At 41.5% G+C, this 24,241-nt stretch overlaps 1 protein-coding gene across 4 annotated transcripts in view; it reads right to left on the bottom strand.

The window, feature by feature from the left end:
* LOC124012096 (rho GTPase-activating protein 32-like) overlaps nucleotides 1-24,241 on the bottom strand; it is a 243,911-nt gene that overhangs the window by 127,032 nt on the left and 92,638 nt on the right. For all 4 annotated transcript variants that reach the window (XM_046325532.1, XM_046325523.1, XM_046325514.1 and 1 more), the window contains exon 3: nucleotides 7,362-7,470. In XM_046325532.1, the coding sequence (XP_046181488.1) occupies nucleotides 7,362-7,470 (109 nt within the window). The remainder of the gene's footprint in view (nucleotides 1-7,361; nucleotides 7,471-24,241) is intronic.

A 24,241-nucleotide genomic window follows, 5' to 3' on the forward strand; every position in this document is an offset into this window, starting at 1 on the left:
CGGAGCTGTGAGGGGAACGGCACCTCAGTACCTCCAGGCTCTGATCAGGCCCTACACCCAAATAAGGGCACTGCGTTCATCCACCTCTGGCCTGCTCGCCTCCCTACCACTGAGGAAGTACAGTTCCCGCTCAGCTCAGTCAAAACTGTTCGCTGCTCTGGCTCCCCAATGGTGGAACAAACTCCCTCACGACGCCAGGACAGCGGAGTCAATCACCACCTTCCGGAGACACCTGAAACCCCACCTCTTTAAGGAATACCTAGGATAGGATAAAGTAATCCTCACCCCCCCTTAAAATATTTAGATGCACTATTGTAAAGTGGTTGTTCCACTGGATGTCATAAGGTGAATGCACCAATTTGTAAGTCGCTCTGGATAAGAGCGTCTGCTAAATGACTTAAATGTAAATGTAAATGTATAGGAGTCTATAATGTTTCTCCGGTTGGAACACTTTTACAACCAAGTTGAATGCCGGATTTTAAATGAACAAAATATGTTGGTTGAGTGACTAACCTACATAACATGTTATCGTGTGCAATGGTAGGCTGGATACATTACATTTTTAAGAACACCTTTTTCTGATAAAAACTAGTTCATTGCATCTGCCGAGTTTCAAAATATGACCATATTCCCCAGCTGCTTGCCGTCGTTTTGAAGTAATCGCGGGGAAAAAAATAGGCCTTATTTTAGGGCATTTTTCAACCTATCAGCTCCTATTAGTTCTATTGAGCACCATGGCACCAACTCGCCTTCTGAAGGTTCTATTGCCAGCTTATTGTTCTACGTTGCAATGCCTGCTTCGCTATTGTTGGCAATGAGACCTGCTCACGTTGTTTATAGTTCAAATGTAAACAAAAATGACTCATGGAACTCTGAGGCCGTCCCATTGTTTCCTATGGGGGAATATAGGCATGTCTGTCTATTTCATCAAATATCTCCAATATGTATGTTTTGATTTTTTTCAAGGCGGACGGCATTTTAATCATTATAATCTACTCTTTATAATTATGTAAGTCTGTGCAGCGATTTCGGGTGTCATCAAATGATTGGACCAAAATACTTTTTGCCCTTGAACGCTCAGCTCACCCCATTGTTTCCTATGGAGAGGCATGCCGGTCTATTTCGCCAAATATTTCACAATGTGTATATTCAAGTCGGGCATAATTTTAAAAATCAGGAGAATCTCCTCTTTGTAATTATGTAAGTCTGGGCAGCAAGCTCGTTTGTCATTGATCACTAGACCAGAAATAGTCAGAAGTTTTCATGTTTTCCGTACTTTCTCATTAAGCAGACATAAGCACAGTTGACACCATCAAGGTGTGGATGTAACTTTCTACACAAGTTGGGATTTTTTCGCCAGCTTCGTCCGACGAACAGATTGTAGTGGTAAAAAAAAGGATACATTTTTTTGTGCCATTTAGGCTAAATGGAATTCAAGCATCACGTCAGTGAAAACAGGCTCTGCGAACGTTTGATTCCATTCATTTGCTACGGGATTGCGCTAGTGTTCCAGCTTAGCCAATGGTATTTTGCTGTTTTTCAGCCTTGGGTGAATTTGACTTGTTATATTGTCCAGCCTATCAATGGGCGAATAGAGTCGGCAGACACACAACGCATACAGCAGCAGAACAATGTGTAGTGTTTTTACAAGAGTAGGTAACACCGCAAGCTTCAGTTCACCTCATTGACAAGCTATTAGCAAGTTAGACAGACAAACCATTACATTTCCCCCCATTCCGAAGTCCCCACATCATGCATTGAGCTAAAAGTTAACTTACCTTGCATTCGCTATAAAGTGGTGGTCACGAAGACGACTCAAGTGATGTCCCCTTTCGTAGCGTTTTTTTGTGCATGTTCTGTAAACAGGGTGACCATCTTTGATTAAGTTTCCCTCAGCACTCTTGTAAAACCCAAAATATGACCACACTTCAGATTTGGTCCTCTTACAAGTGTTTTCAAAGTCAAAATGAGGCTCAGTAGTGTGTGTGGCCTCCACGTGCCTGTATGACCTCCCTACAACGCCTGGGCATGCTCCTGATGAGGTGGCAGATGGTCTCCTGAGGGATCTCCTCCCAGACCTGGACTAAAGCATCCGCCAACTCATGGACAGTCTGTGGTACAACGTGGCGTTGGTGGATGGAGCGAGACATGATGTCCCAGATGTGCTCAATTGGATTCAGGTCTGGGGAACAGGCGGGCCAGTCCATAGCATCAATGCCTTCCTCTTGCAGGAACTGCTGACACTCCAGCCACATGAGGTCAAGCATTGCATTAGGAGGAACCCAGGGCCAACCGCACCAGCATATGGTCTCACAAGGGGTCTGAGGATCTCATCTCGGTACCTAATGGCAGTCAGGCTACCTCTGGCGAGCACATGGAGGGCTGTGCGACACCCCAAAGAAAGAAAAAATTCCACCCCACACCATGACTGATCCACCGCCAAACCGGTCATGCTGGAGGATGTTGCAGGCACCAGAACGTTCTCCACGGCATCTCCAGACTCTGTCACGTCTGTCACATGTGCTCAGTTTGAACCTGCTCTCATCTGTGAAGAGCACAGAGCGCCAGTGGCGAATTTTCCAATCTTGGTGTTCTCTGGCAAATGCCAAACGTCCTGCACGGTGTTGGGCTGTAAGCACAACCCCCACCTGTGGATGTCGGGCCCTCATACCACCCTCATGGAGTCTGTTTCTGACCGTTTGAGCAGACACATGCACATTTGTGGCCTGCTGGAGGTCATTTTGCAGGGCTCTGGCAGTGCTCCTCCTGCTCCTCCTTGCACAAAGGCGGAGGTAGCGGTCCTGCTGCTGGGTTGTTGCCCTCCTACGGCCTCCTCCACGTCTCCTGATGTACTGGCCTGTCTCCTAGTAGCGCCTCCATGCTCTGGACACTACGCTGACAGACACAGCAAACCTTCTTGCCACAGCTCGCATTGATGTGCCATCCTGGATGAGCTGCACTACCTGAACCACTTGTGTGGGTTGTAGACTCAGTCTCATGCTCCCACTAGAGTGAAAACACCGCCAGCATTCAAAAGTGACCAAAACATCAGCCAGGAAGCATAGGAACTGAGAAGTGGTCTGTGGTCACCACCTGCAGAACCACTCCTTTATTGGGGGTGTCTTGCTAATTGCCTATACTTTCCACCTGTTGTCTATTCCATTTGCACAACAGCATGTGAAATTTATTGTCAATCACTGTTGCTTCCTAAGTGGACAGTTTGATTTCACAGAAGTGTGATCGACTTGGAGTTACATTGTGTTGTTTAAGTGTTCCCTTTATTTTTTGAGCAGTATATATATATACTTATTTTCCACCATAATTTGCAAATAAATTCATTAAAAATCCTACAATGTGATTTTCTGGATTTTTCTCCTCATTTTGTCTGTCATAGTTGAAGTTTACCTATGATGAAAATTACAGGCCTCTCATCTTTTTAAGTGGGAGAACTTGCACAATTGGTGGCTGACAAAATACTTTTCTGCCCCACTGTATGTATGTATGTATGTATGTATGTATGTATGTATGTATGTATGTATGTATGTATGTATGTATGTATGTATGTATGTATGTATGTATGTATGTATGTATGTATGTATGTATGTATGTATGTATGTATGTATGTATGTATGTATGTATGTATGTATGTATGTATACAGATACACATATATACGCATATATATACATACACATATATATACACATACATATACACATACATATACGTGCTTCTACACCTGCATTGCTTGCTGTTTGGGGTTTTAGGCTGGGTTTCTGTACAGCACTTTGAGATATCAGCAGATGTACGAAGGGCTATATAAAAAAAATTGATTTGATTACACACACACACACACACACACACACACACACACACACACACACACACACACACACACACACACACACACACACACACACACACACACACACACACACACACACACACACACACACACACACACACACATATATATACATACACACATATATATATATACACACATATATATCTACATATACACATATATATCTACATATACACATATATATCTACATACACATATATATCTACATACACACATATATCTACATACACACATATATCTACATATACACACATATATACAGTGCCGTGCGAAAGTATTCGACCCCCTTGAACTTGACCTTTTGCCACATTTTAGGCTTCAAACATAAAGATATAAAACTGTATTTTTTTGTGAAGAATCAAGAACAAGTGGGACACAATCATGAAGTGGAACGACATTTATTGGATATTTCAAACTTTTTTAACAAATCAAAAACTGAAAAATTAGGCTTGCAAAATTATTCAGCCCTTTTACTTTCAGTGCAGCAAACTCTCTCCAGAAGTTCAGTGAGGATCTCTGAATGATCCAATGTTGACCTAAATGACTAATGATGATAAATACAATCCACCTGTGTGTAATCAAGTCTCCGTATAAATGCACCTGCACTGTGATAGTCTCAGAGGTCCGTTAAAAGCGCAGAGAGCATCATCAAGAACAAGGAACACACCAGGCAGGTCTGAGATACTGTTGTGAAGAAGTTTAAGGCCGGATTTGGATACAAAAATATTTCCCAAGCTTTAAACATCCCAAGGAGCACTGTGCAAGCGATAATATTGAAATGGAAGGAGTATCAGACCACTGCAAATCTACCAAGACCTGGCCGTCATTCTAAACTTTCAGCTCATACAAGGAGAAGACTGATCATAGATGCAGCCAAGAAGCCCATGATCACTCTGGATGAACTGCAGAGATCTACAGCTGAGGTGGGAGACTCTGTCCATAGGACAACAATCAGTCGTATATTGCACAAATCTGGCCTTTATGGAAGAGTGGCAAGAAGAAAGCCAGAGTATCTTAAAGATATCCATAAAAAGTGTTGTTTAAAGTTTGCCACAAGCCACCTGGGAGACACACCAAACATGTGGAAGAAGGTGCTCTGGTCAGATGAAACCAAAATTTAACTTTTTTGGCAACAATGCAAAACGTTATGTTTGGCGTAAAAGCAACACCCTGAACACACCATCCCCACTGTCAAACATGGTGGTGGCAGCATCATGGTTTGGGCCTGCTTTTCTTCAGCAGGGACAGGGAAGATGGTTAAAATTGATGGGAAGATGGATGGAGCCAAATACAGGACCATTCTGGAAGAAAACCTGATGGAGCCTGCAAAAGACCTGAGACCGGGACAGAGATTTGTCTTCCAACAAGACAATGATCCAAAACATAAAACAAAATCTACAATGTAATGGTTCAAAAATAAACATATCCAGGTGTTAGAATGGCCAAGTCAAAGTCCAGACCTGAATCCAATCGAGAATCTGTGGAAAGAACTGAAAACTGCTGTTCACAAATGCTCTCCATCCAACCTCACTGAGCTCGAGCTGTTTTGCAAGGAGGAATGGGAAAAAATTTCAGTCTCTCGATGTGCAAAACTGATAGAGACATACCCCAAGCGACTTACAGCTGTAATCGCAGCAAAAGGTGGAGCTACAAAGTATTAACTTAAGGGGGCTGAATAATTTTGCACGCCCAATTTTTCAGTTTTTGATTTGTTAAAAAGTCCAATAAATGTCGTTCCACTTCATGATTGTGTCCCACTTGTTGTTGATTCTTCACAAAAAAATACAGTTTTATATCTTTATGTTTGAAGCCTGAAATGTGGCGAAAGGTCGCAAAGTTCAAGGGGGCCGAATACTTTCGCAAGGCACTGTATACATATACACACACATATATACACATATATACATATACATATATACAGATATATATATAAGAAACATGTTCTTAGGTCTGATGAGTCCAAATTTGAGAATTTTGGTTCCAACCATCATGTCTTTGTGAGACGCAGAGTAGGTGAACGGATTATCTCCATGTGTGGTTCCCACTGTGAAGCATGGAGGAGGTGGTGTGATGGTGCTTTGCTGATGACACTGTCAGTGATTTATTTAGAATTCAAGGCGCAGTTAACCAGCATGGCTGACCCAGCATTCTGCAGAAAAAACCCAATCCCATCTGTTTTGCCCTTATTGGGCCTATCATTTGTTTTTCAACAGACATGACCCCAAACACACCTCCAGACTGTGTAAGGGCTATTTGACCAAGAAGGAGCGTGATGGAGTGCTGCATCAGATGACCTGGCCTCCACAATCACCCCAACTCAACCCAATTGAGATGGTTTGGGATGAGTTGGACCGCAGAGTGAAGGAAAAACAGCCAACAAGTGCTCAGCATATGCAGGAACTCCTTCAAGACTGTTGAAAAATAATGTCTCATGCAGCTGGTTGAGAGAATGCCAAGAGTGTGCAAAGCTGTCATCAAGGCAAAGGGTAGCTACTTTGAAGAATCTAAAATATATTTTGATTTGTTTAACACTTTTTTGGTTACTACATGATTCCATATGTGCTATTTCATAGTTGTGATGTCTTATTAACTACTATTCTACAATGTAGAAAATAGTTAAAATAAAGAAAAACCCTTGAATGAGTAGCTGTGTCCAAACACAGCAAAATGATCTGTTTCTCTGGTTTTACTATTTATAGGTATGTGTTTGGGTAAAATGAAAATTTTTGTTTCATTCTATGAACTACTGACAACATTTTGCCCAAATTGCAGATTAAAATATTGTTATTTAGAGCATTTATTTGGTCTGGTCAAAAATATGCAGTGTTGTCAGACCTCACAGCTTTCATGTGTCTTGGTAAGCTCTCCACCAGTCTTTCACATTGATGTTGGGTGAATATGCCACTCCTGGCACAAAAATTCAAGCAGCTCAGCTTTGTTTGATGGCTTGTGACCATCCACAATATGTGATTCTCCAGGAGTGGCATAAAGTCACCCAACATCAATGTGAAAGTCTGGTGGAGAGCATGCCAAGACACGTGACAGCTGTGATTGAAAATCAGGGTTATTCCACCAAATATTGATTTCTGAACACTTCCTAAATTAAATCATTAGTATTGTGTTGTTTAAAAAGGAATATGAACTCATTTTCTTTGCATTATTCAAGGTCTGACAACACTGCATCTTTTTTGTTATTTGGTCATTTTCTGAAAATAAATGCGCTAAATGGCTAAATGTATATTTGGGAGAAATGTTGTCAGTAGTTTAGAGAATAAAACAAACATTTTCATTTTACCCGAACACATACCAATAAATAGTCAAACCAGAGAATCTGATAATTTTGCAGTGATCTTAATTTTTTCCAGAGCTGATTACACACACAAGCTGTGCATTTGCACGTGTTGTAATGGGTTTGTGTGCACGTGTTTGTCTCTGTGTGTGTACGTTTATGTAGTATGTAAATGTGTGTGTGTCTGCCAGTGTTCTCCATCTCACCATGGCGCTGATGGTCTCATCCCAGTCAGGTCTCTCTCGGGGGTAGACTAGGCAGGTCAGCTCAGGCACTATGTCATCCTCCTCTGGGTGACGCCCTGGCCTCAGGCCGCTAGAGCAGAGTGAGAGGGAGGGAGGGTGAGGGAATTTGAATTTCAATTAAATTTATTGGCTCAATATTAGAGAACGAGAGAGAAGGAGCGAGAGACTTTCTGCTCTTATCGCATTAGCAAAAACACTTTCTGTGATAAGAACCCCACCAGTCCTCCCAGGCAAGTCTTCAGATTAAAAACATACACACCCACACCAGGGTGCCTTAGAAGTTGTGGCTTCCATATTGAGTTGACAATACATGACCATATAATATCAGTGTATGAGTGTCAGTTATAAGGCACCCTGGAGGTTGGCACTTTGATCAGGGTGTGTTAATGGATGCGCCATTTACATTAGAGGAGATGTCATAACCCATCAGTGGGCACTGAGAATGAAACTCACATGCACAGCGTGTGAAAGACACATCAGAGTTAGGGCGTAACACTGCTCAGGGGTCTGGGGCAAGTAAAACTAATTGCAGGACAAGCGGATTTTAGATATAGGTAATTTTCTATGTTTTTAATCGCGCAAAAAAAAAATCTAACAATAAGGCTACTTTGATCAGAATGACGAAGGTGCAAAAATATGGAGGAATTCAGATATGACCTCATTGTTTAAGTACTACCTACAAAGATTTTAAACTACGGTTCAATATGCCAATGAATCAGCACAATATACTTTTTTGTTTTTCCAAATTGCCGCAGTCTTGGAGCTAGAATAAGGATCACATTTACTGTGCTAATGCAGATACATACAAAATAAAGTTAATGAAAAGCACTATTACACAGCTAACTTAGCAAATGGAGGCATTTGTGGTAAGTACATGGGGGCCACCATCTTTATGCATGTCCGCTATTGGATCAAAGTGTCCTCCAGATGAGATGTGTTGCACACTGTCCTCCCACTTGCCCAGTGTTTTGACAGATCAAGTGTGCAGACATGTGCACAGCCTTGCACAAATGTTTCCCCCTGGCACATTTTCTGGCAAGCACTTGCATTGCCTTAATTGTTGTTTTCCTTACAAATAATAACTTCACATGTGTGCGTTCCTATTAAAGTAAGTGCCTTATTTTCTGTATGTATGTATGTAGCATAATGTATTTACAGTTTTATTCACATGGTGACAATACAAAATACTTTAAGGTTGTACCAATTGCGATGAGCTAATCCTAAGATATTTGTCAGCTATATGTGGCGCCGTGTTTGTTAACATTATACTACGCATTCTGGGTGTCACGTGAACGTCTATTGAAGGGAAGGAATGGTTGACTCATCTTTCGAGTAAACTTCTGGAAGTGTGAATGATCGTAGATGAGACACCCCCTTCAACATGCATACTGAAAACAGATCAAACTCATCTCGTCTCCTCTTCTGATCTTTGGTTGACGAGAAAAAACTAATGTCTTGGCGCACACAAACTACACAACGTCGGATTACTTCTGACATTTAGAAAGTGTTTTACTCAATTATTTAGATAAAATAGTGAGCTCACCTGTGATGTGATGAATTGCAAATAGTAATTGCTATTAGCAAATTCATTTTGTGGTTTCTGTCAGCAAAGAGTGACCTAAATATGACTGCTTGAGTTATGTCAATCTTTCCTCAGTTAGCGCTACGACTAATGTAGCCTACATTTTCCGGTTTGGAAGATTGTGTTTTGCAGTCGCTACTTCTGTGAATATCTGAACATTGCATCCAAAAATAAGCTGGTAACATTCAGGGCATAACTTTGTAAGGACTATGTTAGCGCAAAATGTTTGTGAAAAAAACAGTGTTGCCAGATCAAACGCTAACTGTTGCATCAATCGAAATTGGACGTTCTAAATCAGCACTCTAATCACAGCGTACACTGCAGGGACTACTGTAGAATGATCCCATCTGTTTGTTGGTACGTGTCAAGGGGTTAAGCGGAGAAACCGATTCCAGGGAAGTGATCTCCAACATCAAACAACAGGGCGACAACATCAGTCACTCTAACCACGTCCACCAATCTGGTCTAGAGGTCAACCGTGACTTTTCAACGCCGATACTGATTATTGGAGGACCCAAAAAAAAGCCGATACCGATTACATGGGACATTTACATTACATTTAAGTCATTTAGCAGACGCTCTTATCCAGAGCGACTTACAAATTGGTGCATTCACCTTATGACATCAGATTTTTATACAATTTTTATACATATATATTTGTAATAATGACAATTACAACAATACTGAATGAACACTTATTTTTACTTAATATAATACATCAATAAAATCAATTTATACTCAAATAATTAAACATGTTCAATTTTGTTTAAATAATGCAAAAACACAGTGCTGGAGAAAGTAAAAGTGCAATATGTGCCAGGTAAAAAATCTAACGTTTAACTTCCTTGCTCAGAACATGAGAACACATGAAAGCTGGTGGTTCATTTTAACAGTCTTCAATATTCCCAGTTAAGAAGTTTTAGGTTATAGTTAGAGGAATATTTCTCTCTATACCATTTGTATTTCATATACCTTTGACGATTGGATGTTCTAATAGGCACTATAGTATTGCCAGCCTGATCTTGGGAGTTGATAGGCTTGAAGTCGAACAGCGCTGTGCTTCAAGCATTGCTAAGAGCTGCTGGCAAATGCAGGAAAGTGCTGTTTGAATAAATGCTTACGAGCCTGCTGCTATCCACCACTGCTCAGTCAGACTGCTCTCTCAAATCATAGACTTAATTATAATATAATAAAAACACAGAAATATGAGCCTTTGATCAATAATATGATCAAATACGGAAACTATCACTTAGAAAACAAAATGTTTATTCTTTGCAAATTAATTACGGTCTTGGTTAGGAAGAAATGGTCTTCACACAGTTAGCAACGAGCCAGGCGGCCCAAACTGCTGCATATACCCTGACACTGCTTACACAGAACGCAAGAGAAGTGACACCATTTCCCTTGCTAATATTGCCTGCTAACACAAATGTCTTTTAACCAAGTATGCAGGTGTAAAAAAAGATATACTTCTGTGTATTGACTTTATGAAAGGCATTGAGGTTCATGGTTAGGTACATTAGTGCAACAACAGTGTTTTTTTTGCAAATGTGCTTGCTAAATCATCACCCGTTTGGCGAAGTAGGCTGTGATTTGATGATAAATTAACAGGCACCGCATTGATTATTTGCAACGCAGGAAAAGCTAGTTAAACTAGTAATATCATCAACCATGTGTAGTTAACTAGTGATTATGTGAAGATTGATTGTTTTTTATAAGATAAGTTTAAATACTAATGAGCAACTTATCTTGGCTCATTGCTGCACTCGTGATACTGGTGGTCAAGCCTGCCACGTAGTCTCCTCGTGGAATGCCTTTGGCCATAATCTGTGTCCAAAAATGCTGATTACCAATTGTTATGACAACTTGAAATCGGCCCTGCCGATTAATCGGGGTACCTAGAGTCTGGTCCTCCTTCAGCTGGCAGACCGTGCCCTCTGTCCCCAATAGAGGACCGCCTTACTGCGGGATTTCCGCGATTTCAGACCACCGAGCCAACGGAGGCCCTCGTTGCCCTTTGCAAAAAAAAATATCTTCTAGGCAGCCACCTCTTTCTACACAACGGCACTCCTCGCTGCCTCGTGTATAAACAAGCAACCTAGAAAAAAATCCCAAAATAGCTTATATTGTAGCCTGAGAAACAAGGTTCCAGAAATGGACAAATTACCAACATCAGAAAACATTCAGTCTGGCCATCTCTGAAACACACTTAGATAATTCCTTTGATGATGCAGTAGTAGCTAAACATGGTTTTAGCATAAACAGGAAAGGCTGAGAGAAGATCAAATTAAAGTTCATTTGTCACGTGCGCCAAATACAACAGGTGTAGACCTTACAGTGACATGCTTACTTACAGGCCCTTACCAACAGTTAGATTTTTTTAAGTAAAAAAAAAGGTATTAGGTGAACAACAGAAGAAATAAAAACAACAGTAAAAAGACAGTAAAAAAATAACAGTACAATGGCTATATACAGTAGCAAGGCACCGGTTAGTCGGGCTAATTGAGGTAGTATGTACATGTAAGTATGGTTAAAGTGACTATGCATACATGATAAACAGAGAGTATCAGTAAGGTAAAAGAGGGGTTGGCGGGTGGCGGGACACAATGCAGATAGTCTGGGTAGCCAATGTGCCGGCGCACCGGTTAGTCAAAAAAAAAAAGTCTATATACAAATAAAGTCTATGTGCAAATGGTGTGAGGATGTAAGGCAATAAATAGGCCATAGTAGCGAAGTAATTACAATTTAGCAAATTAACACTGGAGTGATAGATGATCGGATAGTGATGTGCAAGTGATGTCCAAAAGAGCAGAAACATAAATAAAAACTATGGGGATGAGGTAGGTAGATTGGGTGGGCTATTTACAGATGGGCTATGTACAGCTGCAGCGATCGTTTAGCTGCTAAGAAAGACTATGTTTAAAGTTACTGAGGGAGATATGAGTCTCCAGCTTCAGCAATTTTTGCAATTCATTCCAGTCAGTGGCAGCAGAGAACTGGAAGGAAAGGCAGCCAAAGGGGGTGTTGGCTTTGGGGATGACCAGTGAGATATACCTGCTGGAGCGTGTGCTACGGGTGGGTATGGTTATCGTGACCAGCGAGCTGAGAAAAGGCGGAGCTATACCTAGCAAAGACTTATAGATGACCCGGAGCCAGTGGGTCTGGCGACTAATATGTAGCGAGGGCCAGCCAAATTGAGGACACAGGTAGCAGTGGTGGGTGGTATAAGGGGCTTTGGTGACAAAACGAATGGCATTGGGATAGACTGCATCCAGTTTGCAGAGTAGAGTGTTGGAAGCTATTTTGTAAATGACATCGCCAAAGTCGAGGATCGGTAGGATAGTCAGTTTTTACGAGGGTATGTTTGGCGGCGTGAGTGAAGGAGGCCTTGTTGCGAAATAGGAAGCCAATTCTAGATTGAATTTTGGATTGGAGATATTTAATATGAGTCTGAAGAAGAGTTTACAGTGTGGCCAGACACCTAGGTATTTGTAGTTGTCAACATATTCTAAGTCAGAACCGTCCAGAGTAGTGATGCTAGTCGGGCGGGCGGGTGCAGGCAACGAACGGTTGAAAAGCATGCATTTGGTTTTTACTAGCGTTGAAGAGCAGTTGGAGGCCACAAAAGGAGTGTTGTATGGCATTGAAGCTCGTTTGGAGGTTAGTTAACACAGTGTCCACAGAATGGTGTCGTCTGCGTAGAGGTGGATCAGAGAATCACCCGCAGCAAGAGCGACATTGTTGATATATACAGAGAAAAGATTAGGCCCAAGAATTGAACCCTGTTGTACCCACAGAGACTGCCAGACGTCCGGACAACAAGCCCTCCGATTTGACACACTGAACTCTGTCTGAGAAGAAGTTGGTGAACCAGGCGAGGCAGTCTGAGAAACCAAGACTGTTGAGTCTGCTGATAAGAACACGGTGATTGACAGAGTCGAAAGCCTTGGTGTCACGTAGAGTAGGCCAGAAGGCTAAACTGGATAACCTAACCTCTATCAAAATAAAAAGATGGCGGAACCGCAAAAGTTCTTCTGTGCAAAGGTGTTTATTTACAAGTGATTCCGGAACAAAAAAACAACAGTACTGCCATCAACGTCTACCTTATGGGACAGCTTAAAAACAATGCTGCCCCATCCACAGCTCAATCCAAAACAAAAAACCTCCCCATGACTGAAAGAGAGGCTCCTTTTGTAGGGCTAGCCCCTCCCCTCAGAACAATTAACCCTAATTAATTAATCAATTAACAAAACAAACCTACATTTTCCATGAACTACACATACTAAAGGATATACATTGCAACACGGTTTTAAACAATATCACAACATAACATTTACAACATTACATCACTACTGACAATATCTTTCAATAAGCCCATATGCATTACTGAGCCATTTGGGACAGGCACTATAAAGCCAACCCAATTCCCTTAGCTCGGGTTCTTTTCCAGCATACCCGGAAGCTACAGAGATGGAGAGAGAGGAACAGAACAAACAAACAATGTGCTCATCCACAACATTGATAAGTAAAATAATTATTGTATCTCTCAAATATGAACACTGACAGGTGTGAAATGCATGCACCAAGACAGAAGTTAATTTGTGTGTCGACCCACATTGTTAACTTATCTTATAATGGCGCAGGGAGGAGTGAAGAATATGTGTGTGCGTTAAAGAACCAAATGCTGCCCGCGGCCAGTGACGGACTTCTACGTCACACTTGGCCAGGTCGATGAAGACGGCTGCACAGTACTGTCTTTTATCGATGGCGGTTATGATGGCGGTTATGATATCGTTTAGTACCTTGAGCGTGGCTGAGGTGCACCTGTGACCAGCTCGAAAACTGAATTGCACAGCGGAGAAGGTACGGTGGGATTTGAAATGGTCAGTGATCTGTTTATTAATTTGGCTTTCAAAGACTTTAGAAAGGCTGGGCAGGATGGATATAGGTCTGTAACAGTTTGGGTCTAGAGTGTCACCCCCTTTGAAGAGGGGGATGACCGCGGCAGCTTTCCAATGTTTAGGGATCTCGGACGATATGAAAGAGAGGTTGAACAGACTGGTAATAGGGGTTGCAACAATGGCAGCGGATAATTTTAGAAAGAGAGGTCCAGATTGTCTAGCCCAGCTGATTTGTACGGGTCCAGGTTTTGCAGCTCTTTCAGAACATCTGCTATATGGATTTGGGTGAAGGAGAAGCTGGGGATGCTTGGGCAAGTAGCTGTGGGAGGTGAGGAGCCATTAGCCGGGGTAGCCAGGAGGAAAGCATGGCCAGCCGTGGAGAAAAACGTGTTGAAATTCTCGATTATTGTGGATTTATCGGTGGTGAGTGTTACCTAGCCTTAGTGCAGTGGGCAGCTGGGAGGAGGTGCTCTTATTCTCCATGGACTTTACAGTGTCCCAAATCTTTTTGGAGTTAGAGCTACAGGTTGCAAATTTCTGTTTGAAAAAGATAGCCTTTGCTTTCCTGACTGACTGTGTGTATTGGGTTCTGACTTCCCTGAAAAGTTGCATATCGCGGGAACTATTCGATGCTAGTGCAGTCTGCCACAGGATGTTTTTGTGCTGGTCGAGGGCAGTCAGGTCTGGAGTGAGCCAAGGGCTATATCTGTTCTTAGTTCTCACATTTTTGAAAGGGGCATGCTTATTTAAGATGAGGAAATTACTTTTAACGAACAACCAGGCGTCTTTGACTGACGGGATGAGGTCATTCTCCTCCCAGGATACCTTGGCCAGGTTGATTAGAAAGGCCCTCTCGCAGAAGTGTTTTAGGGAGCGTTTGACAGTGATGTTGGGTGGTCGTTTGACCGTAGACCCATAGCGGATGCAGGCAATGAGGCAGTGATCGCTGAGATGAGGCAGTGATCGCTAAAAACAGCAGAGGTGTATTTGGAGGGCAAGTTGGTCAGGATAATATCTATGAGGGTGCCCATGTTTACAGATTTATATGATAAACAGAGATCTAATGTCAGATGATGTGGAAGTAATATCAGGTTTATCGGCCTCACCTTCTCATAGGAAATTGCTATATACCACCAAGTGCTAAAAGTCAGTATTTGCACTGTGTGTGTAAAATTATCAGTAATGTATGTGATATCAACAGAGGTATATTTTCTGGGTGTCCAAAATATTGACTGGTTGTCATCAAGCTATCCACTCAAAGAGAAACTTCCAAGATGTCTGCAATTTGGTTCCGGTTTTCAGTCAACCTACCAGGGTATTTACGAATAGAAAAGTAACTAAATCATCCGGGTATATTGACCAGATCTTTACAAATGCTGCAGAAATCGGCTGTAAAGCAGTATCCACACCCGTCGAAGGTAGTTATCATAATATAATAGCCATACCTAGAAAGTCCAATGTCTGATCCTTCATATTCATGCATTTCGGACCAAATAATGAAAGACAAGCACTGTAGTTTTGAGTTCCACAAAGTTGGTGTGGTGGAAAGGGGCCAGGGTTTCGGTCTAGAAGCATGGTTTCTACTGCTCCTACAGTTTGCTTCAGTACTGATATTTAACTGATGCCCGGCCCAGAAAGACCATTTCCATTGACGGCCTCAAAGAGGAGTCAGATTTGAAAATTCCTAATAAGACACTTTAGTCAGCACCTTTGCGCACAAAACATCCATTGAATTATTCAAATAATTGTCACAGAGGCAGATTTTTTGTTCCCATCACACTCATACGAAGATACTAACATTTTATATTCATCCAATGTCTCGTGTTTTTGGATGACATGATGATTTCGTCACTGCTCCCTGTGCTGAGTGCTAATATGCATGTGGTGTTGGTCCATATAAACTGGATGGCAACCCAGATAAATGGAGATTTTTCACACTATTTCATCCTTCCACAAGATATAGTCAAGTCGGCTGGTCTATGGTTCTATTGGTTCGGTTGTCATAGACGTGACCCAGTTGTTCAGTCTTTTTGTTCTGTATGTATGGACACGACCTAGTCGTTAGTTCTAAATGTTCTATTACCAATGTTCTTATCCCTTGCTTGCTAGCTAGCCAGCTACGGCTACTTTACACAGTCACGTCAAAGTGCAGCCTGAATAACAACAGTAGCAACATTTGCATTTGTTAAGCAGTTTTCAAGTGGCTCATCCATAACAATGAGCTAATGAGGCGCGTTTTCATCTGGAATAGAAAATGTGCTCTCTCGTAAGGACATTGCTGTTCAGAGAAGCTAGCCAACAACACATCTAACTTTTCAAACTGAAGCTGGAAAGACTGCAAACTAGATGCACTTTGTTTCGTTTTACCTTTTTTCAATTGAAAATGTCTTTGTATATATCCATAAAAATTATGCTGCCCGCCTTTCTGTCTTGTCCCGACAACCGACAAGCTCATTATTATGAGACAACAGGAGATCGTATTTGAATATTGAAACAATGTTGCAAATGTCAGAGAAACAGACAGCAAGGTTTATACAAATCTACATTGTTGAAAACTAAATGTTAGTCTAAAAGAAATGTAAGATCATGTCTAAATGCTTTTTACAGTGGAGATATAGTTTTTAAAATGCCTGACAGGGTTGATGAGACATTTGATTGCGCAGTCAGATGGAACAGAGTATATAGGCATTTTAACGTCATAGATTAAGCTGGTGGTAACTTGTGGAATAGACACTGGCTGGAATGCAGTTTTAACCAATCAGCATTAGACCCACCCGTTGTATAAAGAATAATTAAACCACAACAAATTCCATTTACATCTACAGGCCTTCTAGAAGTTTGACTTCTGAATGACTTTTGGACCAATTTAGTGTATGAGGTGAAAACACAGTCAATAAATTCCGATGTCTTGGCCTGCTGCCTGGTGCTAAAAATACATTACTGTCTATCCTCCTACACCATCACACACAAAACTGCTGATCCTGTTTCTGTAAACTGAAGGTAGGCCAACCAATTTCTCTGGGAAAGAGAAACAAGCACAAGTCCACCTCGCCTTACCTACCCCATGCCACCGCTTGACCTCAAACACACGCAAAACCGACACGAGGGAGAGAGCTAGAGAGGAAGAGAGAGGCCCTGGGAGCAGCAAGCTCTATATAATCATCAAGAACTTGATTGGTTGAGTCAGGTGTTAGTGATGGGCTGGAACAAAAATGCACATTGACGGTGTTCTCCAACAATGTATTGGTAAAATCACAACAAGGATGACAACGCCATAAAGGATATCATAGAATACGCCCAGTATGATGCTCGTGGGGCTGTGTCATAGCAGTGCCTCCATTGTCTTGTGACACACACACACACACACACACACACACACACACACACACACACACACACACACACACACACACACACACACACACACACACACACTCCAAGGAGGTTGTTAAATCAGTCGGGCCAATAAAAGGGGTTAGAAAATGCTTCATGAATCATGCAAACATCTCCAAGGAAGTGGGCCCAGAAGGTCATTAACAGTGTTGATTACAAACCCAGGGCCGGGCCGGGGAGAGACCGAGAAGGGCCAGGGAGGGAAAGCGAGGGACAGAGAAAGGAGACACAGGAAACTGTCCAGAGACAGATTGAGAAGAGAGTCACGATTGGTTCAACCTGAGAAGAGGCACATATGCTAAATTGAAATTATTTTGCCTCTATGGCCTATTTATTGCATTACCTCCCTAATTTTCTACATTTGCGCGCAACATACATAGATTTTTTTGATTGTGGATTGTGTTATTGACTGTACGTTTGTTTATGTAGAACTCTGTTGTTTTTGTTGCACTGCTTTGCTTTACCTTGGCCAGGTCGCGGTTGTAAATGAAAACTTGTTCTCAACTGTCCTACCTGGTTAAATTAAAAAAATATTTAAAAAACACAAGCAAACGTGCACCCCCATCCCTGCATACACACAGGCACACACTCAACAAAGTCTCTAGTTGCTCTCAGGGGGATGCGATCTTCATAACATTTCACTACCTTGAGTCAGAATATTGTCACAACATGTAATGATCAAATGCATCTGGACCAAATCAAGTGAACCAAATGGCCTCAACCTCAGAAAGCCAGAAGGCTAGGAGATGGGAGGAGGAACCACCCGAGTAGAAGTGAGTGGTGGTGCTTTGCTGGACTGCAGCTATAGGGGGATGAAGAGCTGAAAGTTTGCTCTGACTGGGATGTCACACATCTAGTAAACAGGTCATGTTGTTGTGATTTACAGCAGTGTTTCTCAAACTCCCATCAATGGACTGGCGCCAGTCCATGAGATGTTGCTGGCCGGTACCTGAGATTAGTGTAATTCAATTTAGTCAGGTCTAGTGATAGGGGAACCGCTTACATTAAAACTAAGTAGGAAAAACGCTTGACAGTACCCGGTTCAATGAAAAACACTGATCTAAAGCTAGAGCCACCAAAACAACTCAGAGTGTAGAGTTGAGTACACAGACTTCGGGCCCTATAAAATCTGTTTAATTATTTTCCCAAATTCTGTTCGATCCTTTTTTTCCCAAGTTTCTGTTGTTTCCTCCTGTTAAATCAGATTTTCCTTCCCACGCTTTAATAGAAAAACAATGAAAGTGTATCTTCTAAGTACACAACAATGCTTAAACCACATCAGGAGACAATTTTTGAGGTCTGGAAAATATTTGAGAAATTGTTTTTTTTGTAGTTGTCGTTAACCTTTAATTCTAGTGTGCACCTAGCAAGAGGCTGTTGTTTAGCTGAATATTTTAAGGCACGTGATGGTAGTTTGCAAAGCAAAAACCTGCTGAATTGATGCAAATAATCATGATATCATTCTGGTAGGCAAGCATAGGCTACTTTATAGAGGACATTTATTTGAGAAGGTTTTTGTGAAAGATTTTAAATCTACCAGAATACCTTAAATTAGCATAATCGCTAACGGCTACGCACCTCACATACATAGGGCTGGACAATGTGGCCAAAATATCAGATCACGGTATACAACATTTAAAAAAATAACTTTCAATTATATTTTGTTTTTGAATAATAAATGTTCCAAATTTGCTTTGAGTAGTGTGTGTCAGTACCAGTCAAAAGTTTTAGAACACCTGCTCATTCAAGTTTTTTATTTGTACCACTTTCTACGTTGTAGAATAATAGTGAGGACATCAAAACTATGAAATAACACATACGGAATCATGTAACCCAAAAACTGTTAAACAAGTCAAAATATATTTTATATTTGAGATTCTTAATTGCCTTGATGAGAGCTTTGCACACTCTTAGCACTCTATCAACCAGCTTCATCAGGTAGTCACCTGGAATGTATTTCAAATAACAGGTGTGCCTTGTTAAAAGTTCATTTGTGGAATTTCTTTCCTTCTAAATCCATTTGAGCCAATCAGTTGTGTTGGGGTGGTATACAGAAGACCAAGTCCAGATTTATGCAAGAACAGCTGAAATATGCAAAGAGAAATGATAGTCCATCATTACTTTAAGACGTGAAGGTCAGTCAATCTGAAAATGCAAAGTGAAAACAGCATTGTTGTATGTGCTGCATTTACCATGCAGACTGAACACAATTGTCTCATGGTTGAGGAACAAAAAATGTGCTCCTTGAGTGACAGGGGCGGGTCTTGGTCTGTGGCGGGTCTATATCGCCCAGCCCTACACAGAAAATTATTGTTGCCTCGGTTTATGCCTTATGATAGACTTCTGCACATGTATAAATTGGAACTGCTGAATCCTATTTTAATGTCTGTATTCCGTTATTCCGTCTGTGCTCTCGGCATCGCAGATTTATATAGGGCCCTAAAGACTCCACAGACCTTCTTACATCAGAGACATCAGTCAGGAAGTTAAAGCTTGGTCGCAAATGGGGCTTCCAAATGAACAATGGCCACTCCAATACCTTGACTTTGTTGTCCTTAAGCCATTTTGCCACAACTTTGGAAGTATGCTTGGGGTCATTGTCCATTTGGACCCATTTGCGACCAAGCTTTAACTTTCTGACTGATGTCTTGAGATGTTGCTTCAATAGATCTACATAATTTCCCTTCCTCATGATGCCATCCATTTTGTGAAGAGCACCAGTCCCTCCTGCAGCAAAGCATCCCCACAACATGATGCTGCCACCCCTGTGCTTCACGGTTGGGATGGTGTTCTTTGGCTTGCAAGCCTCCCCCTTTTTCCTCCAAACATAACGATGGTCATTATGGCAAAACAGTTCTATTTTTGTTTCATCAGACCAGAGGACATTTCTCCAAAAAGTACAATCTTTGTCCCCATGTGCAGTTGCAAACCATAGTCTGGCTTTTTTTAATGGCGGTTTTGGAGCAGTAGCTTCTTCCTTGCTGAGCGGCCTTTCAGGTTATGTCGATATACTTGTTTTACTGTAGATAGAAACTTTTATACCCATTTCCTCCAGCATCTTCACAACGTCCTTTGCTGTTGTTGTGGGATTGATTTGCACTTTTCGCACCAAAGTATGTTTATCTCTAGGAGAACTCTACAAAGAGAGACTACTACACCAATCGGAATTTGACAATCTTTCCTCCTTCCAAAGTATGTTCATCTCTAGGAGAACTCTACAAAGAGAGACTACTACACCAATCGGAATTTGACAATCTTTCCACCAAACAAAAGGAGCAGCTTTTGTTTAAATCGAGGCAAAAATTCTATGAACACAGAGAGAAAGCTGGCAAGTTGGTCTCACCAGCGTCGACAATCCGCTACTAGCAGCACCATACCTGAAATCTGTGTTGCAGTTGATTTAACTTCTACCAATCCCAAAGAAATCAACAATCAATTGAAGCAATTATTTTCTGCTCTTTACTCGTCAGAGGCTCTTTCTGACATCTTGTATGCATGCATTTCTAGACAATCTGGATATCCCCTGCTCAATTCAGATGAGCAAACCAACATGGAGTCTCAATAAGTGATGAGGCTACTCTGGCAACCCAGTTCATGCAGAGCAGTAAAGCCCCTGGGACTGATGACTTCCCTATTGAATTTTATTGTGCCTTCTCCTCTAAATTATCCCCTAGCCTCAGCTCAATGTACAATGAAATCCGTTCTAGTCAGATACTACCACAGACACTTACCCAGGCGACAATTACGGTTTTGCTTAAAAAATACAAGAATCACCTAGACTGTGGCTCATACCACCCTATAAGCCTTTTGGGCTGTGATTATAAAATTCTCACTAAGGTCTTCTCGTGCCGTTTAGAGACAGTGATGCATAATATAATTAACTCTTGACCAAATCAGATATCTCTCAGGTAGGCAATCTTTCTATAATATGCGCCGGCTATTTAATGTGATGTTCTTTATCCTCTACAGCCAGAGGTTGTCATCTCTCTTGATGCTGAAAAGGCTTTCAACCGAGTTGAGTGGAAATATCTCATTTACAGTATTAGAGAAATTTGGGTTTGGCCCGTCATTCCTTTCCTGGATTAAGATTTTGTACTGGCTTCTGTTCACACCAACATAGTTACTTCCAGCTACTTCCCTCTGTACAGCGGGGCCAGGCAGGGTTGCGGTTTCCCCCCTTTCCTATTTGATATGGCTATTGAGACTCTTGCTATTGCCCTGTGGGCGAAGGAGAGGATTAAGGGAATATTAAGGGTCAACATAACTCACAAGGTGTCCTTATATGCAGACAATCTTTTATACATCTCTAACCCTGTGGAGCCTATACCCTCTCACTTGGACATGCTACAAGGTTTTGGGACATCCTCTGGTTATAAGTTAAACCTAACAAAAAGTGCGCTCCTCCCCATTAATTAGTTAGCAGAAGGAATTGGGTATGACAATTTCCCATTTCAGGTGGAACATCAGGTCTTAAAGGCCACACGCTCATTTAAGGCTCTGTTTAAACATAACTTCAAAACAGTCCTGTAGCGCACTAAGCAGGATTTCATAAGGTCGCATTTATTCTGTTAAGATGACTGTACTACCTAGGTTTTTGTACTTATTCCAAATTATTCAAATTTTTCTGCCGAAGTCTATGTTCAAACAACTGGACAGCTACATTTCCAACTTCATTTGGAATAAGTCAAATCCACAAATGAGAAAGGTGGGCTGGGCCTTCCCATTATTTTTTTACACTACTAAATGTGTTTAGAGATATTTGCTGGTTTCTTCATTTGAAAACAAGGATGGCCCAACTTGGGCCATCATGGAGTTACAGTCAAGCCTTCCAACTTCTCCGGTCTCTCTCCTGTGCTCTCCAATGTCCATGCAGCTTGGCACCCATGTTTTGAACTTCATTGTTAAGAGCTCCCTTAAAATCTGATCCCAATTCCTAAAACACTTTAGCCTTTAACACGCAAGTGTCTTCTATCCATTAACATATAAATCATCTCTTCCCAGCCACAGATTGACACAGCATTCCAGTTCTGGCATGGGAATGGTCTGGTGTTTTTTTGTGACCGATTTGTTGAAAACACATTTGTCTCAGTCCATAATATTCCCTATACCCACTTTAGATACCTGCAAATTTGCAGCTTTGACAAAAGACATTTCCCTTAATTTCCACTCGAGAAAACTAAGTGTCCAGTCGAGAGGTGCTTAGATCTTAACCCTTATCTGAAGGGCACAAATCAAATCAAATGTATTTATATAGCCCTTCGTACATCAGCTGATTTCTCAAAGTGCTGTACAGAAACCCAGCCTAAAATCCCAAACAGCAAGCAATGCAGGTGTAGAAGCACAATCTCCAGATTATATGACATAATACAGAATATTAATCCACCTTCCTTTGCAAATACAAAATCAGCATGGTAGGCAAGAGAAAGGTGGCGAGATACCCAATGATATATGGCAATAAAGCATTGAACGTATCCATACATTATTTTGCATAAGGCATGAGCTTATTCAGTTTAAGGTTTTTGCACAGTCTCCATTTCTCAAATGACAGATTTGCAAAAATATACTCAAATGTTGACCAAGTGCTTGAGATGCCACCAGAGTCCAGCGACTGTGGGACAAATGTTTTGGTCATGCCAATCTTTGAGTGTCCTCTGGGACCCCATTTTTGAGGCACACTCACATATGTGTAATACAACTGTTAGCCCCAACCCAGTCACTGCCATTTTTGGGGTACTTCCCCTAGATCAGAATGCTACCATTCATCAGGCAAATGCAAAATGCCTTGCTGCTAGCTCGCTGCCTTGTCCTCTTTCACTGGAAGTCTGCAAAGCCTCCTTCCTTTATGCAGTGGGTTATGGAGGTGATGTCATCTCTGCCTCGGGAGAAGGTTATGTACACTGTGCATGGGTCCCGACAAAAGTTTGATTTAGGCTCTCCATGTATTAATGGGAACCAGGTTGTCTTTTACTTAGTGTAACTTGCATAGTTTCGGTAGAACATGTCTGTTCTACTGGTGCTGATAAGAATTTTGAAAGAAACAAAAACAATGGAGGAAAAAAAAGTTCACTGTTTCTGATTTTCTTTCCTATTTAACTTACTTTTAATAGATACCTTGGTGGATGGATGGTTTAGAGGGAAGGAGTGAAGGGTATGATGGATGGATGGATGGATGTACTGTTTTTGTTGTTATATGTGAAAATCTATAAATAAAGTGACAAAAAAAAGGAGAAAAATAAGAAGTGGAATAGAGAGGGACAGAGATGGTATGGAGAAAGACCATAAGAGCAGGTCCTAAGCAGAAAGGTGGAGGTGTGTGTATGTGCCTGAGAGCACAGTGGGATAGAGAGAACCTTACTGCTTTCTTCCCTAGGGGAAGAATATCAATATATGCAAGAGCCCTAGACAACACTATGATGTAGATGAAATTTACTGTCAGTCTCTCTCACTGAATGAGAACACAATCCTGCTCTGCCTACCTCTCCTCTCTTCTATGTTGCAATGTTGGGCAAATATCTAATGTATGCTAAGCTGCTGCTGCCATGGCAACCCCTGCACAGGCATACAGGATTTGGACTCAACACAGAGAGAGAGTGTAGTGGGGCTGAATGTGCTGCTAGACTGTAATCCTCAGAAAGGGGACAATTCCAGTAGACCGCCTTGTTAGAGCCAAATTCCCGTACTGTCAGTCTCACTATAAATGTTTATGATTTGGCGAACAATAATGCAGGCACTAGGGATGGAAGTGTGAGCCTGCAGGTCTGGTAGAGGAGATGAGATGTTTGAGTACGTCTGTTGTGTATGTTTGTATTTGGTGCGTAACTCACATTGTTGCGTTACAGCCTGAATTAAAAAAATTATTGAAAAAAAAAATCATTTAAAATAAAATACAGAAATATCTATTCACACCCCCGAGTCAATACATGTTAGAATCACCTTACAGCTGTGAGTCTTTCTGGGTAAGTGTA

This window comes from Oncorhynchus gorbuscha, linkage group LG02 (assembly GCF_021184085.1).
Source record: "Oncorhynchus gorbuscha isolate QuinsamMale2020 ecotype Even-year linkage group LG02, OgorEven_v1.0, whole genome shotgun sequence".
NCBI classification, from domain to species: Eukaryota; Metazoa; Chordata; class Actinopteri; order Salmoniformes; family Salmonidae; genus Oncorhynchus; species Oncorhynchus gorbuscha.